Raw genomic sequence first — 13,993 nt, forward strand, 5'->3', positions numbered from 1 at the left:
TTTGAACGCTTGTCAGAGTCAACAGCACAACCTATTCGGCGGCAAAATGGTACCCACACTGTTACGATCGTCACATCTTTCGTAACTACTCCTAACAGCTAAACCAGAGCTTAGAACTAACGTGTGAATGACTGAATAAGGCCCCATTCATGAAATATTATTTCATAAATGCGCTACTGATCTCCGTGGCCGATTTTAGCCTCAAACATGCGCGCACACATATTGTGCGGGTTGCTCCGTCTGCCTCAACGCCAGTTAAAATTCCGGCCATGCCGACTTATATCATTCCAGCATATATCTCACATAACAGTTTCCCTCCGAAAAGACGCCAGGTCATATTAAGTAGACCGTGGGAGCACCTGGCATACAACACCAAGCCAGAATGCTGACTGGCCATAGATGGCGCCACTGCCTGCGCAGTATGGCAGCGACCGAGGAACAAAAGGTCTATATAAATGACAATATTTGAACACCAACCTCTGCAGCTCATATTTTGCCAATGGTTCTTCAAGATTCCTGCTAGCACACATATTTGGGAGAGTCACATTAGTGTTGCTAAACAGTGGTGTGCTTGATACACTGATGGTAGAAGCGGAGTACATCCTTCGAGGAATTCAAAGTTTACAACACGGTATGAAGTCTTAAACACCTGGTATACTGTAACTTATGTCGCAGGGCCTGTTTAGAGCAAAACTACTGATGTGAAACACATCACTTGTGCTTTGCCCGACCACAACGACATTTAAAAGGAAAGGTACGGTATGGTCGCGCGTATTGAATATATTATGTAATACTTGATAAGGAGTATTCACATATTTATTAACACTTGTTGCTATTCGGCGGACTGCATTCATTTTTAGAGGAATATGCGGACCCATTCGCATATGTAGACGCTTGGGGTGAGCAGATGGATGATGGAAGTGGAGAGCGCCGGAAACGATGGGTGCGTAAATTTTGCTAAAAATTATTGTGTAGTGATCATATTTTTACATGCAAATAAATTGAAGGACACGCAGTCATGAATTTGTCAGGCATAAGTGACAAGGCAACATTGCTAAATGAAGCTACGTAGGGATACTAGTCACATGAGACTTTGTAACAATATGTTGCCAATGCAATCTTTGCGAGATTTTTATCATGTCTGCGTGACGACTTATCAATAGTCACAAAGAGTTCATATCTGCTATCCACTGGCAAGAATACGTGATAACAGATAAGCAGAAGTATATGCAGAATGCCGAATTTTTAGTTACTTATATTTATCTAGGAATTAGACTTGCCATACTTGTTCAGCTGCATAAATCGTTTGCACTAGAACCTACTGACACGCACAGACGTGGACGGCGACACACGACCACAGTGGGTCGTCGTACCTGTCAGTCCGTGTCAGTACGTTCTGCTAGAAACCAATTGTGCTATGTACAAAAAATGAGCTCAGGGAAACACTATTCTGTTCTTCAGTTGGTTTCAATGCCCATACATTTATGTGATATGAGCGCACCTTTGTATTGGAGATTTTTTCAAGTACAGCTACGCAAATAGATTAGGTTACACCTTGATTTAACACACTTTTTGTGTTTCAGCTTAAGTATGCATAAATGCCTTAGTTTATTGCCGAGGATATCCATATGTGCTCTTTACGTGTAATCATTCTCATTACACCATTATGTGGGGGTGTTTAGGAATGATTCCCTAATTATTGGTCATGTGCCTCTTTTGTAGATTGACAGTATTGATCAGGGGTGCCAGACGCCAGATGGATATGCAGCAAAAGACGGAACAACATGCATGGTCAGTGAAGCCGCAACATTCGCAATCTTGTTATGCATTGCTGCTGAAGCACTAGTGGCTCTTCCATTTTAGATCATCATGGATTTCGATAATGTCATGTTGAAAGGTTGCCTTAATCGCGTTAAAAAGTGCTTAAATATCCATTAGCCTTGAAATAAACAGAATAAGATGCCTTCAGGTTGCTACAACTATTTCACTGTGCGTGCCATTTCTCCCCAGTGCGGTTCCCACGCGCAATAGGATTCCGAATTTCCCAATACACGCCACATTTTACGGTAATTATACCCATGCCCCAAGAGGTATAAGAACTACACAAAAAGCGTTTCTCCCAGCAATTCGTAGCGACAAACATGCTTCCACGTTTCACTGAGAGTGAAAAATTGTAAAACACTGAAATAGGGCGAGGTGAAAAGTGAGCTCTTTTTCGGGAGGAAGTTGCTTCAGGAATACCACACACACCACAATCACAAGAATCTCGGGGCGTAAGGTCACCTTTTTTCGAGTAGAAAGACAAGGGTCAACTGCGTCTGCTGTTTAGACAGTTTTCGCCGTACATTTCACACTAATTGCTGGTGCTCGCGGGTATTGTACGACATAGGATACTATTCGTGGAACTCCGTGCAATGTGGTCGTGGAACTCCGTGCAATGTGGTCAGACATACGATCTTCACCATAGAAGGAGCAGTAAGCGTCAGAATAATTTTGGATGCAGTAGGCACATCTTGCGCCAAGTAAAAATTTCATATTGCTGAAAATACAGGTAAAGAAATGCTGGAAAACTGCAATAATCGGGGTAATCGTATTCCAACATCGCACATTTCAGTCTTATTTATCGATGAGGCTCAATACGATGAGAGAAAGCTACCTGCCTATACTAGCAGAAAAATAAAACGCTGTCTTGAGCCATGGAATGCTATGGAAGAAAGTACTTCTGATATTTAGGAAAAGTTCGCCTCACAGTTGGCCGCATGCGTATAATGCTTTAATGCAAGCATTATTGCGCATTCCCGAACCCGGTCACCAGTTCGGTATTCTCCGCATGCCACCTTCCAAAATACTAGCGCCGCGTGCCGATATAGTTCTGCTTCTCTATGCTTAGTGGCGTCTGGCTAGAAGAGACCAATGTGGAATGGCCAGATGTCCGGAAGATTCATGGTGGTGATATCGAAGGAGGCAGGGCACCTTTGAGCTGCCCCGTAGATTTCCTAAGTAATCAAGTAGCATGACTTTGCATTGTTGGTTTACGGAGCCCTGGAACAGATATTGGACATACGGTCCTGCAAGCATGTAAGCCAAATATTATTACACTGCATGCTACATGGACATTGCAATCTCGTTTACAACACAACGAAAAATCGCTGCTCTCTCCTGTGTAATGTCCTCAGCAGCTACGTAGCACGCGGAAGCTTGCGGCCGATTAGGTACTAGCGGATTTTGTGAACGCAAGAATTTTCTCAGAAATACATATGTGAAAATTTTGAGTTATATTGACACAATCATGTGGGGCACCGCGAGACGGCGCGCGCTAAGGTTGGCGCCATAAAAGACAATCAAGCGCATAAGTGCTTCATCATCTCTTCAGCGTCTTCATCGTCAGCTTTCATTGTCTTCATCGTCAGAGGAGGCCCACAAGCCCGTGGGCTTCCTCTGTAGTGTTAGTCACAAAGAAAGACAACACACTGCGCTTCTGTGTAGATTACAGAAACTGTACCCGTGTCAACAAGCGCGAGGTTTATCCACTCCCACACATCGACGACGCATTGACTGTCTACAACATGCTAAGTTTTCTTCTTCGTCGTACCTTAAATCAGGGTATTGGCAAATCGAAGTTGACGAAAAGTATCGTGAAAAACCAGCGTTTGTCACACCTTACAGGCTTTATGAGTTCAAAGTTCTCTCTTTCGGTCTCTATTCCGCACCTGCCACCTTTCAGCGGATGATGATGATGAATACCGTGCTTGCTGAACCCCAATTGCAAAACTGCCTCGTAGACTTGGACGACGTCGTCGTTTCTCGAGCACGTTTGACCAACATCCCCCGCGATTGGAAAGTGCCCTCGCGGCGATCCGTACTTCGGGCTTCGCCATCAAGCCTGAAAAATACTACTTCGGGTTCCAGGAGCTCAAATTTATTGGCGATATCGTTGGTCCTACAGGCATCCGACCAAAACAGGACAAGTTAGCTGCCGTCGCCGAGGTTTCACCACCCACAGGCAAGAAGGCTCTCCGACCTCAAGGATCCTTGAGGCAGACTAGCCTGTTGGAGCCTATGCTTACAAGAGCCAGTCTTACAGCCGTCTACCGATCTGGAAGGAAGCACAGTAACACTGACACTTTTTCACACGCACCACTCCCTACGGCCTCATCAGACCCCACAGCATGACTTGTCATTTGTCGGCGTTATCGACGCCATAAAGATGGCTGAGCACTAGTGCGTTGACGCTGAGCTGCTGCCGCTTGTCGAGCGCCTTCAAGGAGTTGAAGGTATTTTACCCCATGCACTCGTGCATGGCTTAGCATCGCACTATTAGCACAACAACGTCCCTTACAGAAATAACTGCGGAAGCGGTTCAAATACGTATACGTACCTCCTTGACGTGCCATCGGCGCTGCGCCAAGACATTTTGCAAGCCTGCCTGGGATTCATACCTGGGATTCACTAAGACATTGGAAAGGATACGACAGAAGTATTATGGCCCCTGCTTTTTTGCTTCCGTGCAACGGTACGTGAAGACCTCCCGCGATTGTCAATGCCGCAAGAAACCACCAGTTAAACCAGCTGGATTTCTCCACCCTGTCGATCCTCCTCAAGCGCCGTTTTGACAAATAGGAATTGGTATACTTGGGCCATTCCCAGTGACCTCTTCGCGCAACAGATGGATAGTCGTCGCTGCCGACTACTTAACCCATTACGCCGAAACCGAACCTATTCTCCAAGCAAACTCGTATGAAGTGGCCAATTTCTTTGTACGCCACATCGTCCTACGACATGGTGCACCGTCTGTTCTCATCCCCGATGGCAGTACAGCATTTACAGCCGAACCTATGCAGGACGTTCTCCAGCTGACGCATAGCTCTCACCGCAAGAGCACTCCGTGTCACCCTCAAATCAATGGATTATCGGTACGTCTGAACAGAACGCTGCCTGATATGCTCTCCGTGTATGTCGACGTAGAGCACAAGACGTGGGGTGAGATTTTACCATATGTTACCTTCGCGTATAACATTGCTGTACAGGAGACTACACAGTTTACGCCGTTCGAACTTGTATACGGGCGTAACGTCACGCCAACACTTGACGCCATGCTACCTCTGGCTGATAACAGCGCGGCCAGCGAACACGTGGAAGAGTTCGTACAAAGAGCCGAAGAAGCACGCCAGCTTGCTCGGCATCGTATACGGAGCCAACAGCACACCTCCAGCCTGATACAATTAGGGTCGTCGCGACGTCCATTGCAATACGGGCGCGAGCACGTGGGTCTGGACGCCCATCCGTCGCCGTGGACTTTCGGAAAAGTTGCTCCGCCGATATATTGGTCCCTACAAGGTTGCACGCCGCCTCAGTGACGTGACCTACGACGTCGTGCCCTGCAGTTCTGACCCCGGTTCGCTCCGTTGTCGCCCCCGCGCTGAAGTTGTTTACGTAGTGCGCATGAAACCATAATATGCGCGTAGGTGTAAGCCGAGATGCACCTGAGGAGGTCCATTTCTTGTCGTCGCTGAAAGAACTTTTTCATGCGACTGAGACGATCGCTTTTCCCATGGGGGTCAATTGACACAATGATGTGGGGCTCCCGCACCGCGGGACGCCACGCGCAAAGGTCGGCGCCATGAAAGATGATGAAGCGTGTAAGCTACATGCTCTTCTTCTGGCCCGCCATTAAAGAGAAGCGTCTATTTTGCAAGACTCCGTCTTCAATCTACGTTGCAATATAAATAAAAATACGCATGCTTGCAATCGCAAACAAGCAAAAACAGTGCTTCATTTCGGTTCTTTCGGAGTTTATCGAGGGTTGTTTGACTAATGTGTTTTTTTTTGCTCCAATCGTGTGAGGTAGCGCCCGGCGTACTACATGCGTGCTCTTTCGGATATTACGTGCCGGTGTCAATCACTTCCCTCCTACTTACCAATTCACATAGTCATCTCCTAGACTACACGTACCCTTGCCTGCGCGCGCTACCTCTCTTCGACACGCCATAAGCCTGCCCTGCGACACTAGCGGCAAAGCGCACTGACTCCCCCCCCCCCCCCCCCCTGGCTAGACACCTCCTGGCACATAACGTTGTGTTGAGGTATTTATAGCGCATTACAATGAAATTTTGATATCGATACGGTGAATCGCGCTGTGTGCACTGTTCAGTCGATTAGGATCGCGCACGGCAAAGACGGTTCCCAACATGTAACTCTGCTTCATACATAACATGCCATGCTATTGTAGATACGCAGGAACTTCGGTCACAAGACTTAGCACTTCGCACGTTCCGTCAATGCTTCGGTGCGTGCCAACGGTATTTGTGAGCCTGCGCATGCACGTTGGGCTGTCCCAATGGGCTGCAAATAATAAAAAAACACGAAGAAAAAGCACAGAACTGTAAAGTGATCTAAAACAACGCGTTTGCGGCCGTATACGAAAGTGTGCGTGTAAGGAATAAAAGGTTGTCATGAAATGCTTTATTCAATATACTGTAGGAGTAAGTTTTACTTCTCTCTTTCTCCACTGGGTATCTTCTTTCTTGGTGTTTTATTTCGCCCTCAGCTCTAAGCTTGTTCTCTGCTTCGATATTCCGGGACTAGAGTTGCTGGATGTCAATAACTTAAACTGAATTTGTTTACAGGCAGACATTAGCTGTTACATTGAGTATATATTAAACAAGGAACAAACGTTCACATTAACGAATGCGGCTGAGCAAAGGTCTCGGGACAGTCTCTCGCTCCGATGGGGCATTTGACGAAGTCGGTCTGTTGTCTGTCAAGTCTCAGACCTCACTGGAACCTCTCAGCCACGCACATCCTCACCCCCAGCCGTAGGACCGTGTGTCCGGACTGCATAACTCGCACCGGCGGTGACCGCCACCCGAACCACCCGAGCCGCCAGCGCCGCCTCTGTCTGACCCGAACGATTCCCAAAGACTCCCTTCTCTATATGCCGCTGCAGTGGCTCGCTGCGCAATTTATGTCACTCGCCAGAACCAGTCAGTGGGAACCCCTGCCGCTCCCTTTTTCGCTGAACAGCGTCCGCCCTCCTCCTTGCCGAAGCAGACGTTCTCTGGAAGCGGCCCGGGTACGAGCCAAAAGCACAACAATGTAATGCAACAGACACACAAACACAGAGTGAGCCCCAGAGAAGTCGACAAGCACGCACTTAAAACCAAACGAAAAGAATGCACACATGATTTTAACCAAGGCGAACATTCACAACGACCTCACAGTAGGGGTCACAAAATGTTGAACAATGTTCAAGTGCGAATGCCGCCACTGCAAGAAGTCTCTCTAGCCTCCAGTGTTGCACTGAGACCTGAAAAGGAGGATAGCGTGGTCAGAGTAGACCACGAACACGGTGAGCAAACACTTAAACTCTGACGTGTACACAGGAAACGTTCCGCGTTCCGCTATGCGCACGACAGTCGTGCGATACTGCGTTTGCAGCCTAGCGTGGATACTGAAGGCGCCACGTGGATACCGCAATGAGGCCTCTCGCCTATGAAATGTTCTGACAGCCGCGTTATTTATTTGGCCTCTGTGGATAACAAGCTCGTCGCATCGCCAGGCAGAACAGTGGCGATGAAGATAACGAGGAGTATAGTGATCTATAGAAAAAAATGACGCTTAATTTCGCTATCAAACCACGCGGCCCGAACAGCCATCTCGCATGGCGATAACGTCGCCCACTTCTGAATCAGCATAGCTGCGAAAAAATCGAAAAATAATCAAAAACAGTAAATACGCCTATTTAGGGCGGGGCTTCCCGCTAGCCCTCATCTTTGTGTTGTTTCTAGCACCGAACGATTAAAGAAAACAGCCCTTTGGTGCGATAATTATCTCTAAGCCCACCTGGGTTACAAGGATTCGAAACATATTTGCTGCAGGGTATTCGTGAGGTAGCGTCATTTACCAGTAAGGCCCATCTATCAATAGCAATAAATGTGTTTCGGAGACCGTTTAGGGTATTGAAAGTTAAGATCAACGAAGCACCTGTGGTCACTACTTGTAGGCAATAAAGTGAGACACTTTGTCACCACACACAGATTTAAAATGTACAAATCAACTCTGAGAAGCTAAGGTTTCCTACCGAAATTAAATATTGAAGCACTCCCGCGCAACATGGCGACCAAGCGTACAGAGAGCACCAGAGGGCGCACGGTTACTACATATCCTGCTTCGCTGATGCATTGCGCCTAAATTAAGACAATGCCGAGCTTTTCGTCCCGCTAGATATGACGTCTACATCGCCTTTTTAGGGTCCCGTAGCCTGACGCTATGCATTGTTGTGGGAATCGTTTCTTAAACCGGATAGAACGTCGTAATATGCTTTGTTGCTGGAACTACCCTGTTGTAGGAAAAGACGGGACTTGATTTATTGCACTTCGGGCGCGGAAACATTTACTTCTCCTTTGCCATTGCGAGTTTACAGAAGCCTAGAACACTTTGCTATGAAATCATCATACTTATATGTGGGCCTTCTCGCAGGATTGCCAGGGTGTCGGGGTTTACGCCACTTGCATCGATGTGCACTTTGCTATTGACGTTTTGTCGAAATGTTCGTATGTTTGTAGTACCTGTAATTGTAGTGAACGCTGCGGGGTAGGTCTGGTTGTAAAACTCAACCAACGCATCATTTGCAGACCCGAGTCTGCGTTAGTAGAGACCTCGAGCTGTTGAACTGATGACCACGAAGGCATATTTATGCTGGAGCCTTCCTTCCCTCTCGCTTGCGTCACTCTCCGCCCCGAGACGCCTGAGTTTCAACTATATCTGGAGTCTGTTGCCACTATGGCCGTTACCAGCCAATCGCACAAGACAGCTACCAGAATCCCACACAAGAATAATGGGGTGGAAGAGACAAAGAACGCTTCACTTTCAAATGTCAAGAGCGCGGACTACCGCAGTAGTTCAGTGGTTATGCGTTCAGCTTCTCAGCCCCACGTCATGCCCTCGATTCATACTGCGGAGGCCGGGTCTTGGTGGATGCGAAATGCAAAACGCTAGTGTGCATAAAGGTAGGTGCCTGTTAAAGAAGCTCTGGTGGTGAAGAATATTCTGGAAACCCCGACTAGGAGTGTCTCATATTGAGATCCTGGTACTTGCACCCCGGATTTATTTTCTCCAAAGCGCTCTTGTTACTCGCAGTGAACTTCGAGTGATGTTCGATAGTGCCAAAATCTTCCTCTAGATATCAGGTCTGTACAATCGAGGCTATGGGGTGTTAGGTGTCCGATGTACCGTGTTGTAATTGGTGCAGTCGAAGAGGACGTGCGAGATACTCTATAGAATACGAAATGCCTGACAGTTGGGCTGACTGACAAAAAGGGAATCGTAGTGCAAAGCCATCAGACTTCGCTAGCGCATGCATTAATCACTGTGCGTTTCATTCTTGCACGGCACAACAACAAACCGAGGGCTGGTTGGTAGCCGGGATTGCCCCGGACATATAAGCTTTGAGCACTCACTGGCGTGCCCTGTTTCATACTATGTCAGGTTGTCACTTCCCGTTACCTTGCCTAGAAAAAACGAGATTCACACGGAACTTCTACATCTTGCTTATGGCATGCAGGGTGAAAAAACAAAACGGTTGGCAAGAATGCATCTGAATTTCCTTCAGTTCTTGTCCAACCTGCACCTATCTCCCTTGTTCTTGTCATTCGGAATATATTTTCACCTTAATTCATGTGAATGATAAGCAAATGTTTATTATTTCGTGAACGATTTTCTAGGCTGAAACTCCTGTCTCCCATCAACAGCTGTTGTTAGCAGCAGCTATTACATGAATTTGATAAGTACTTATCTCCTTAGTTAACAGGAATATCGGTAGGCTAATAAAGCTGTGAGAACATCGCCTTCCAGCAGAGATGATCAGTTCAAATTGAGAAACATTGCGAACGTGCGTCTCGTTTTTTACAGCAAAATCAGGTAAGTTCTCGTAATTGGGTTCGCCTTATACGCCCTTGCCCTACCCAACCGGACAACGCCACGTAGGTTTCTCGATAGCTCACAGAGTTCACATCCGCCAAGCGTGCTCTTTATCACGGCTGCAAATTCACGGGCCAAATTAGATTAATGAAATCCCGTAGGTCACAACGCGTTCTTTTGCTCGTGATATCAGTTGTAGAATTTCGGCCTGGATATTGACTAAGCCCAACTCTTCAAAATAACTCATTTTAACTCTAAAGACTATGAGACGCATGAAGCCTTCTATAGCACAGCTGCCTACTGACCTGTAGTTTTAAATAATTCGCACAAGGACTTAATTTAGGAAGATGCGCAAGGATGCACCAAACTTGAAGGTCATGTCAATTGCCATGATCGGGCAGGTAGGTTCTTCGATGTTGTCCTAAAGAACAAAGTAAAGAATGAAAAACTGACTCTCTTACATACGTCCTAAAAATTTGTTACACTGATGACAATGCCACCTCACATAGGTAAGACACAATGTAAACAAAAATAAACATCAGGCCAACAAGATAAGCCGGATGAAATATATTCCGAATACTAAAAAGCTGAACGACCTCGAAAAATAAGTATTAGAATGGGCTTTTGGCCAAACAGCTGCGAATAAGAGGTTCCGTAAAGGTGTTCATTATTTTTAAATATATGTAGCCTACTCAGACAAGGGAAGTCTCAGTGTTAATGTCTGTCCACATACGCACTTCGAATTCCACAAAACGCATTACTGTATCACACAGACAGAAAGTTCCGTACATCACAAACGAGTTAAAGTCAGAACTTGTTTATCTAATGTAGACTATTCCTTCTGTATCATCACGCATTTGAAGGTACCTCAAAAACTTATTAAATATTCGTATTTCTTAAATTTCTAACCCAGAGTATCGCCTTCTGGATGCCGCCGTAACGACACCTACGTTAAGCGCGTGGGGCAGTGCCCCTTGAAAGACCATGCCGCTGCCTTTCAGTCACCCCACACATTGCACCGCAGACTCCTCGTCGCCACCTTAACTATTTCAAAATTACTCGACCTATTGCTTGACCGGCCGTTCTAATGCCTCAAAAACATGCCGCCAACGACTCCCCCTGAATACCTCATAACCTTTCGCATCCCCAACATGCTCCCAAGCCCCCGTATTTCTTAAAGATTTCATTTTTCTCTTTCTTTTTCTTTCACCCCCCCCCCTTTGTTGTGTCTTGGTACGGCCCTGGCTCCCCCCTCTTTTTTTTTCCTTTCTTTTCCCTTTTTTCTGCTTCTATTTCTTTTCTTTCCTCCCCGCGTGCCCACTCTCACGCTCTTGTCCCCTCGTCTTGAGAATGAGGCTCACAGACGTCGGACGACAGCGCCTGTTCCCTCTTGTAATCTCTCTCTTTAAAACCAGCCGCCAGCGCCAACACCCGCACGTGACGTCACTGCACTAACCCTTTAAAACTAACACGCCGAGGATGACGAGGCCGCCTTTGACGAAGATAGGTCCACCTATCGAAACGTTGGCCAACCTGTCTGAGGTACTTCAACCTGTTTAAAAAATTTTATACCATAATCTGAATTATAACATTTGACAACGGCCCCACTAGTTCCCCCATACAAACCGCCTACGATAGCTGTGTTCCTGGTAGTACGTAAAATCAGTTGAAAAAACAAAGCAGGCGAGCGAAAATAACCTGGTCGTCCTCCCTATAGGAGAATGGTGTTGTCGCAGTAAACTATTTCAGAGTCGAACGAATCAAGAGAAACAGCTGGAGTTTAAAAAAACCTCACGCTTCAACAGGTAGTACTGCCACTACAATCTGATCTGTGGCTTAAAGGGCAATCGTATGTGCATGAGGGAACATCGTAACAAAGATGTATTGGGTAGCGAGCGATCAATGCTTCACCAAGCTGCCCTTGTATGACATAAATTATGTGCATGTTCAACTTTTTATGAATTCCTCGCATAAGTATTTGTTGGACCACAAGAAAAGGCTACAGTTGAATACTGTTTATTTTTCATTCGAATTCTTTGTAATTTTAGTCTGCCGACATGCTCTTTCAAGTATGCTCTCACAATGTCTCTTTATTTCTCGGCACGTCATATGGGAGGCTAGAGAGTTTTCACCGCCACTTCCAATTTCCCTATGAAAATTGGTACCGTGAACGTAAACGATAAAGAAAAAATATGTCTATGCCCCACTCGGGCAAAGACGTTGCTTTCTTAGAGCAAAAGCATTTATTTAGTCATCACCATCTATATAAGCTTACGCAACCTCGCAATATTTTATCAAGAACCACACCCTGGTTTAACCCGACGCTTGCCTAAATAGCTACGTTTACACACACTGCTTAGCTCTTCGTGGCCTTGAACATGTAGTCATAGTAGCTGCATAGGAAAATGAGCAAAATGAGAAAGGTGAAAGTAGGAGCCAGCGTTTCGACTAGTGGACAAACGTTGACTCCTACTTTCACCTTGTTGTCATTTTGCTTATCGCCTTGGATTTCCATCTCCCGCCTTCCCCTTGTTTTAACTGCTTAAGAAGATAACTTGGGTGATGTGTACTCAGCAAGAGAACAATTGAAGAATATTTATTCTTAAATGCCTTGGGTATGAAACTGCGAAGTTGTCTAAGAGCCGTAAGAAATTTTCGCAAAATGGCAGCGTTTTCGGGGCTCGAATCGTACCGTCATTTAGGTGCGATGAGAATAGAAAATACCTGACTAAAAGTTTAATTAGGCAAGTTTATTCATTTTGGTCGAGTAAAAGGCGCTGAAATAGAAGACAAAAGAAACGATGGCCGCTATAACATAAAGCTATTCCAAACTTTTCTATTCCAATTTTGCAATCAGCCCTCCACGATTGGTCAAAAACTTTTCTGGAACACCCCCACTTCGCCTCTCTGTCAGGCGTCGTCGCGAAAACCGCGTTGGCTCTCCATCTGATATGACGTGTAAACACTGATTATGCATGATTTGACCAAACAAAAGAAAAATAGTTATTTCTGATTAGACGCATTTTTGCCATTAGCCCTCGGCTGTTCATCAAAAGTTTTCGGACTGTATTCGCTTCACCTGCCTGTCACGCGACGTCCCAAAACAGCCAAAACTCACCGCGTCAATGTAACGTGTACGTGTTAAACATGCATCAATATGCCAAACAAAATTGAATTTTCTTCTGAATAGAAGAAGAAGAAGTCGCCGAAGGGAGCGAACGCACTTCACGTCGGCTCCGTTTTCCAAGAATTTCGCGGTGATTATCGCTCATTCACCTCATGAATGTAACACCAGCGTATGCAGGAAGTCACCAAGATTCTACTGGCACCATATTCAAGGTGGGAAACGACTTCCTTCCCAATCACAGAGGTTTTTGACCAGCTCCACGCTAACCCTCACCGGAGCTCGCTTCGCCGGAGCAGTGATGGAAGTTCAAGTGAACGGGGAGGACATCTCCCCTGAAGAGTTTCTCCAAGGCAACGGCTGGTGCACCATTCGGTACAAGACCCAATTCAACCGCGAGGCCGCGCAAAGCAACACCCAGAACGGAACCCACTCCCGCACCGGCGAGGGAGCGAACGGCGACCGACAGCGTTCGCGTCAAAGACAGCGTAACGTCAAGCAGCAAGTCATCAGGAACAGTAAAATGCCACTACTCCCACGAAGTGATTTCAAGGTCGTGATACGACCAAGAGGAGGCCTCGACGTTGCCGCCACCGGAACCGTGCTCCTCGCGTCGGCCATTTACCGGGCGGCCAACGTACCGGGGCAAGAAGCAGGGGAGGACACGGTGTGCACCAACAACCGCCAAAACATCATAGTCGTGAGTACACCTCACGCTACTCACGCCGCTAAGTACAGACAGCTAGAAGCCATCACCATCGGTGATCGCCGCCACGAGGTCAGTGCCTATGAGACGGCCCCCGACTACACGGTGAAGGGAATCATCAGGGGAATCCCGTTGGAGGAGGACGCCAAGTCCATTCACACCAACATCGTTCACGCCCGCAACCCCGACGCCCTGGCAGCCAAACGGCTCAGCAATACCAAGACGGTCATAGTGGCCTTTCAAGG

General features: G+C 46.7%; 1 protein-coding gene across 1 annotated transcript in view; it reads left to right on the forward strand.

The window, feature by feature from the left end:
- LOC135895855 (uncharacterized) overlaps window positions 1–13,993 on the forward strand; it is a 56,760-nt gene that overhangs the window by 36,883 nt on the left and 5,884 nt on the right. The window contains exons 5-6 of the mRNA XM_070532955.1: window positions 861–943; window positions 1,723–1,791. Coding sequence (XP_070389056.1) covers window positions 861–943; window positions 1,723–1,791 — 152 coding nt within the window. The remainder of the gene's footprint in view (window positions 1–860; window positions 944–1,722; window positions 1,792–13,993) is intronic.

The sequence above is a fragment of the Dermacentor albipictus genome, chromosome 2 (genome assembly GCF_038994185.2).
Source record: "Dermacentor albipictus isolate Rhodes 1998 colony chromosome 2, USDA_Dalb.pri_finalv2, whole genome shotgun sequence".
In the NCBI taxonomy this organism is placed as follows: domain Eukaryota; kingdom Metazoa; phylum Arthropoda; class Arachnida; order Ixodida; family Ixodidae; genus Dermacentor; species Dermacentor albipictus.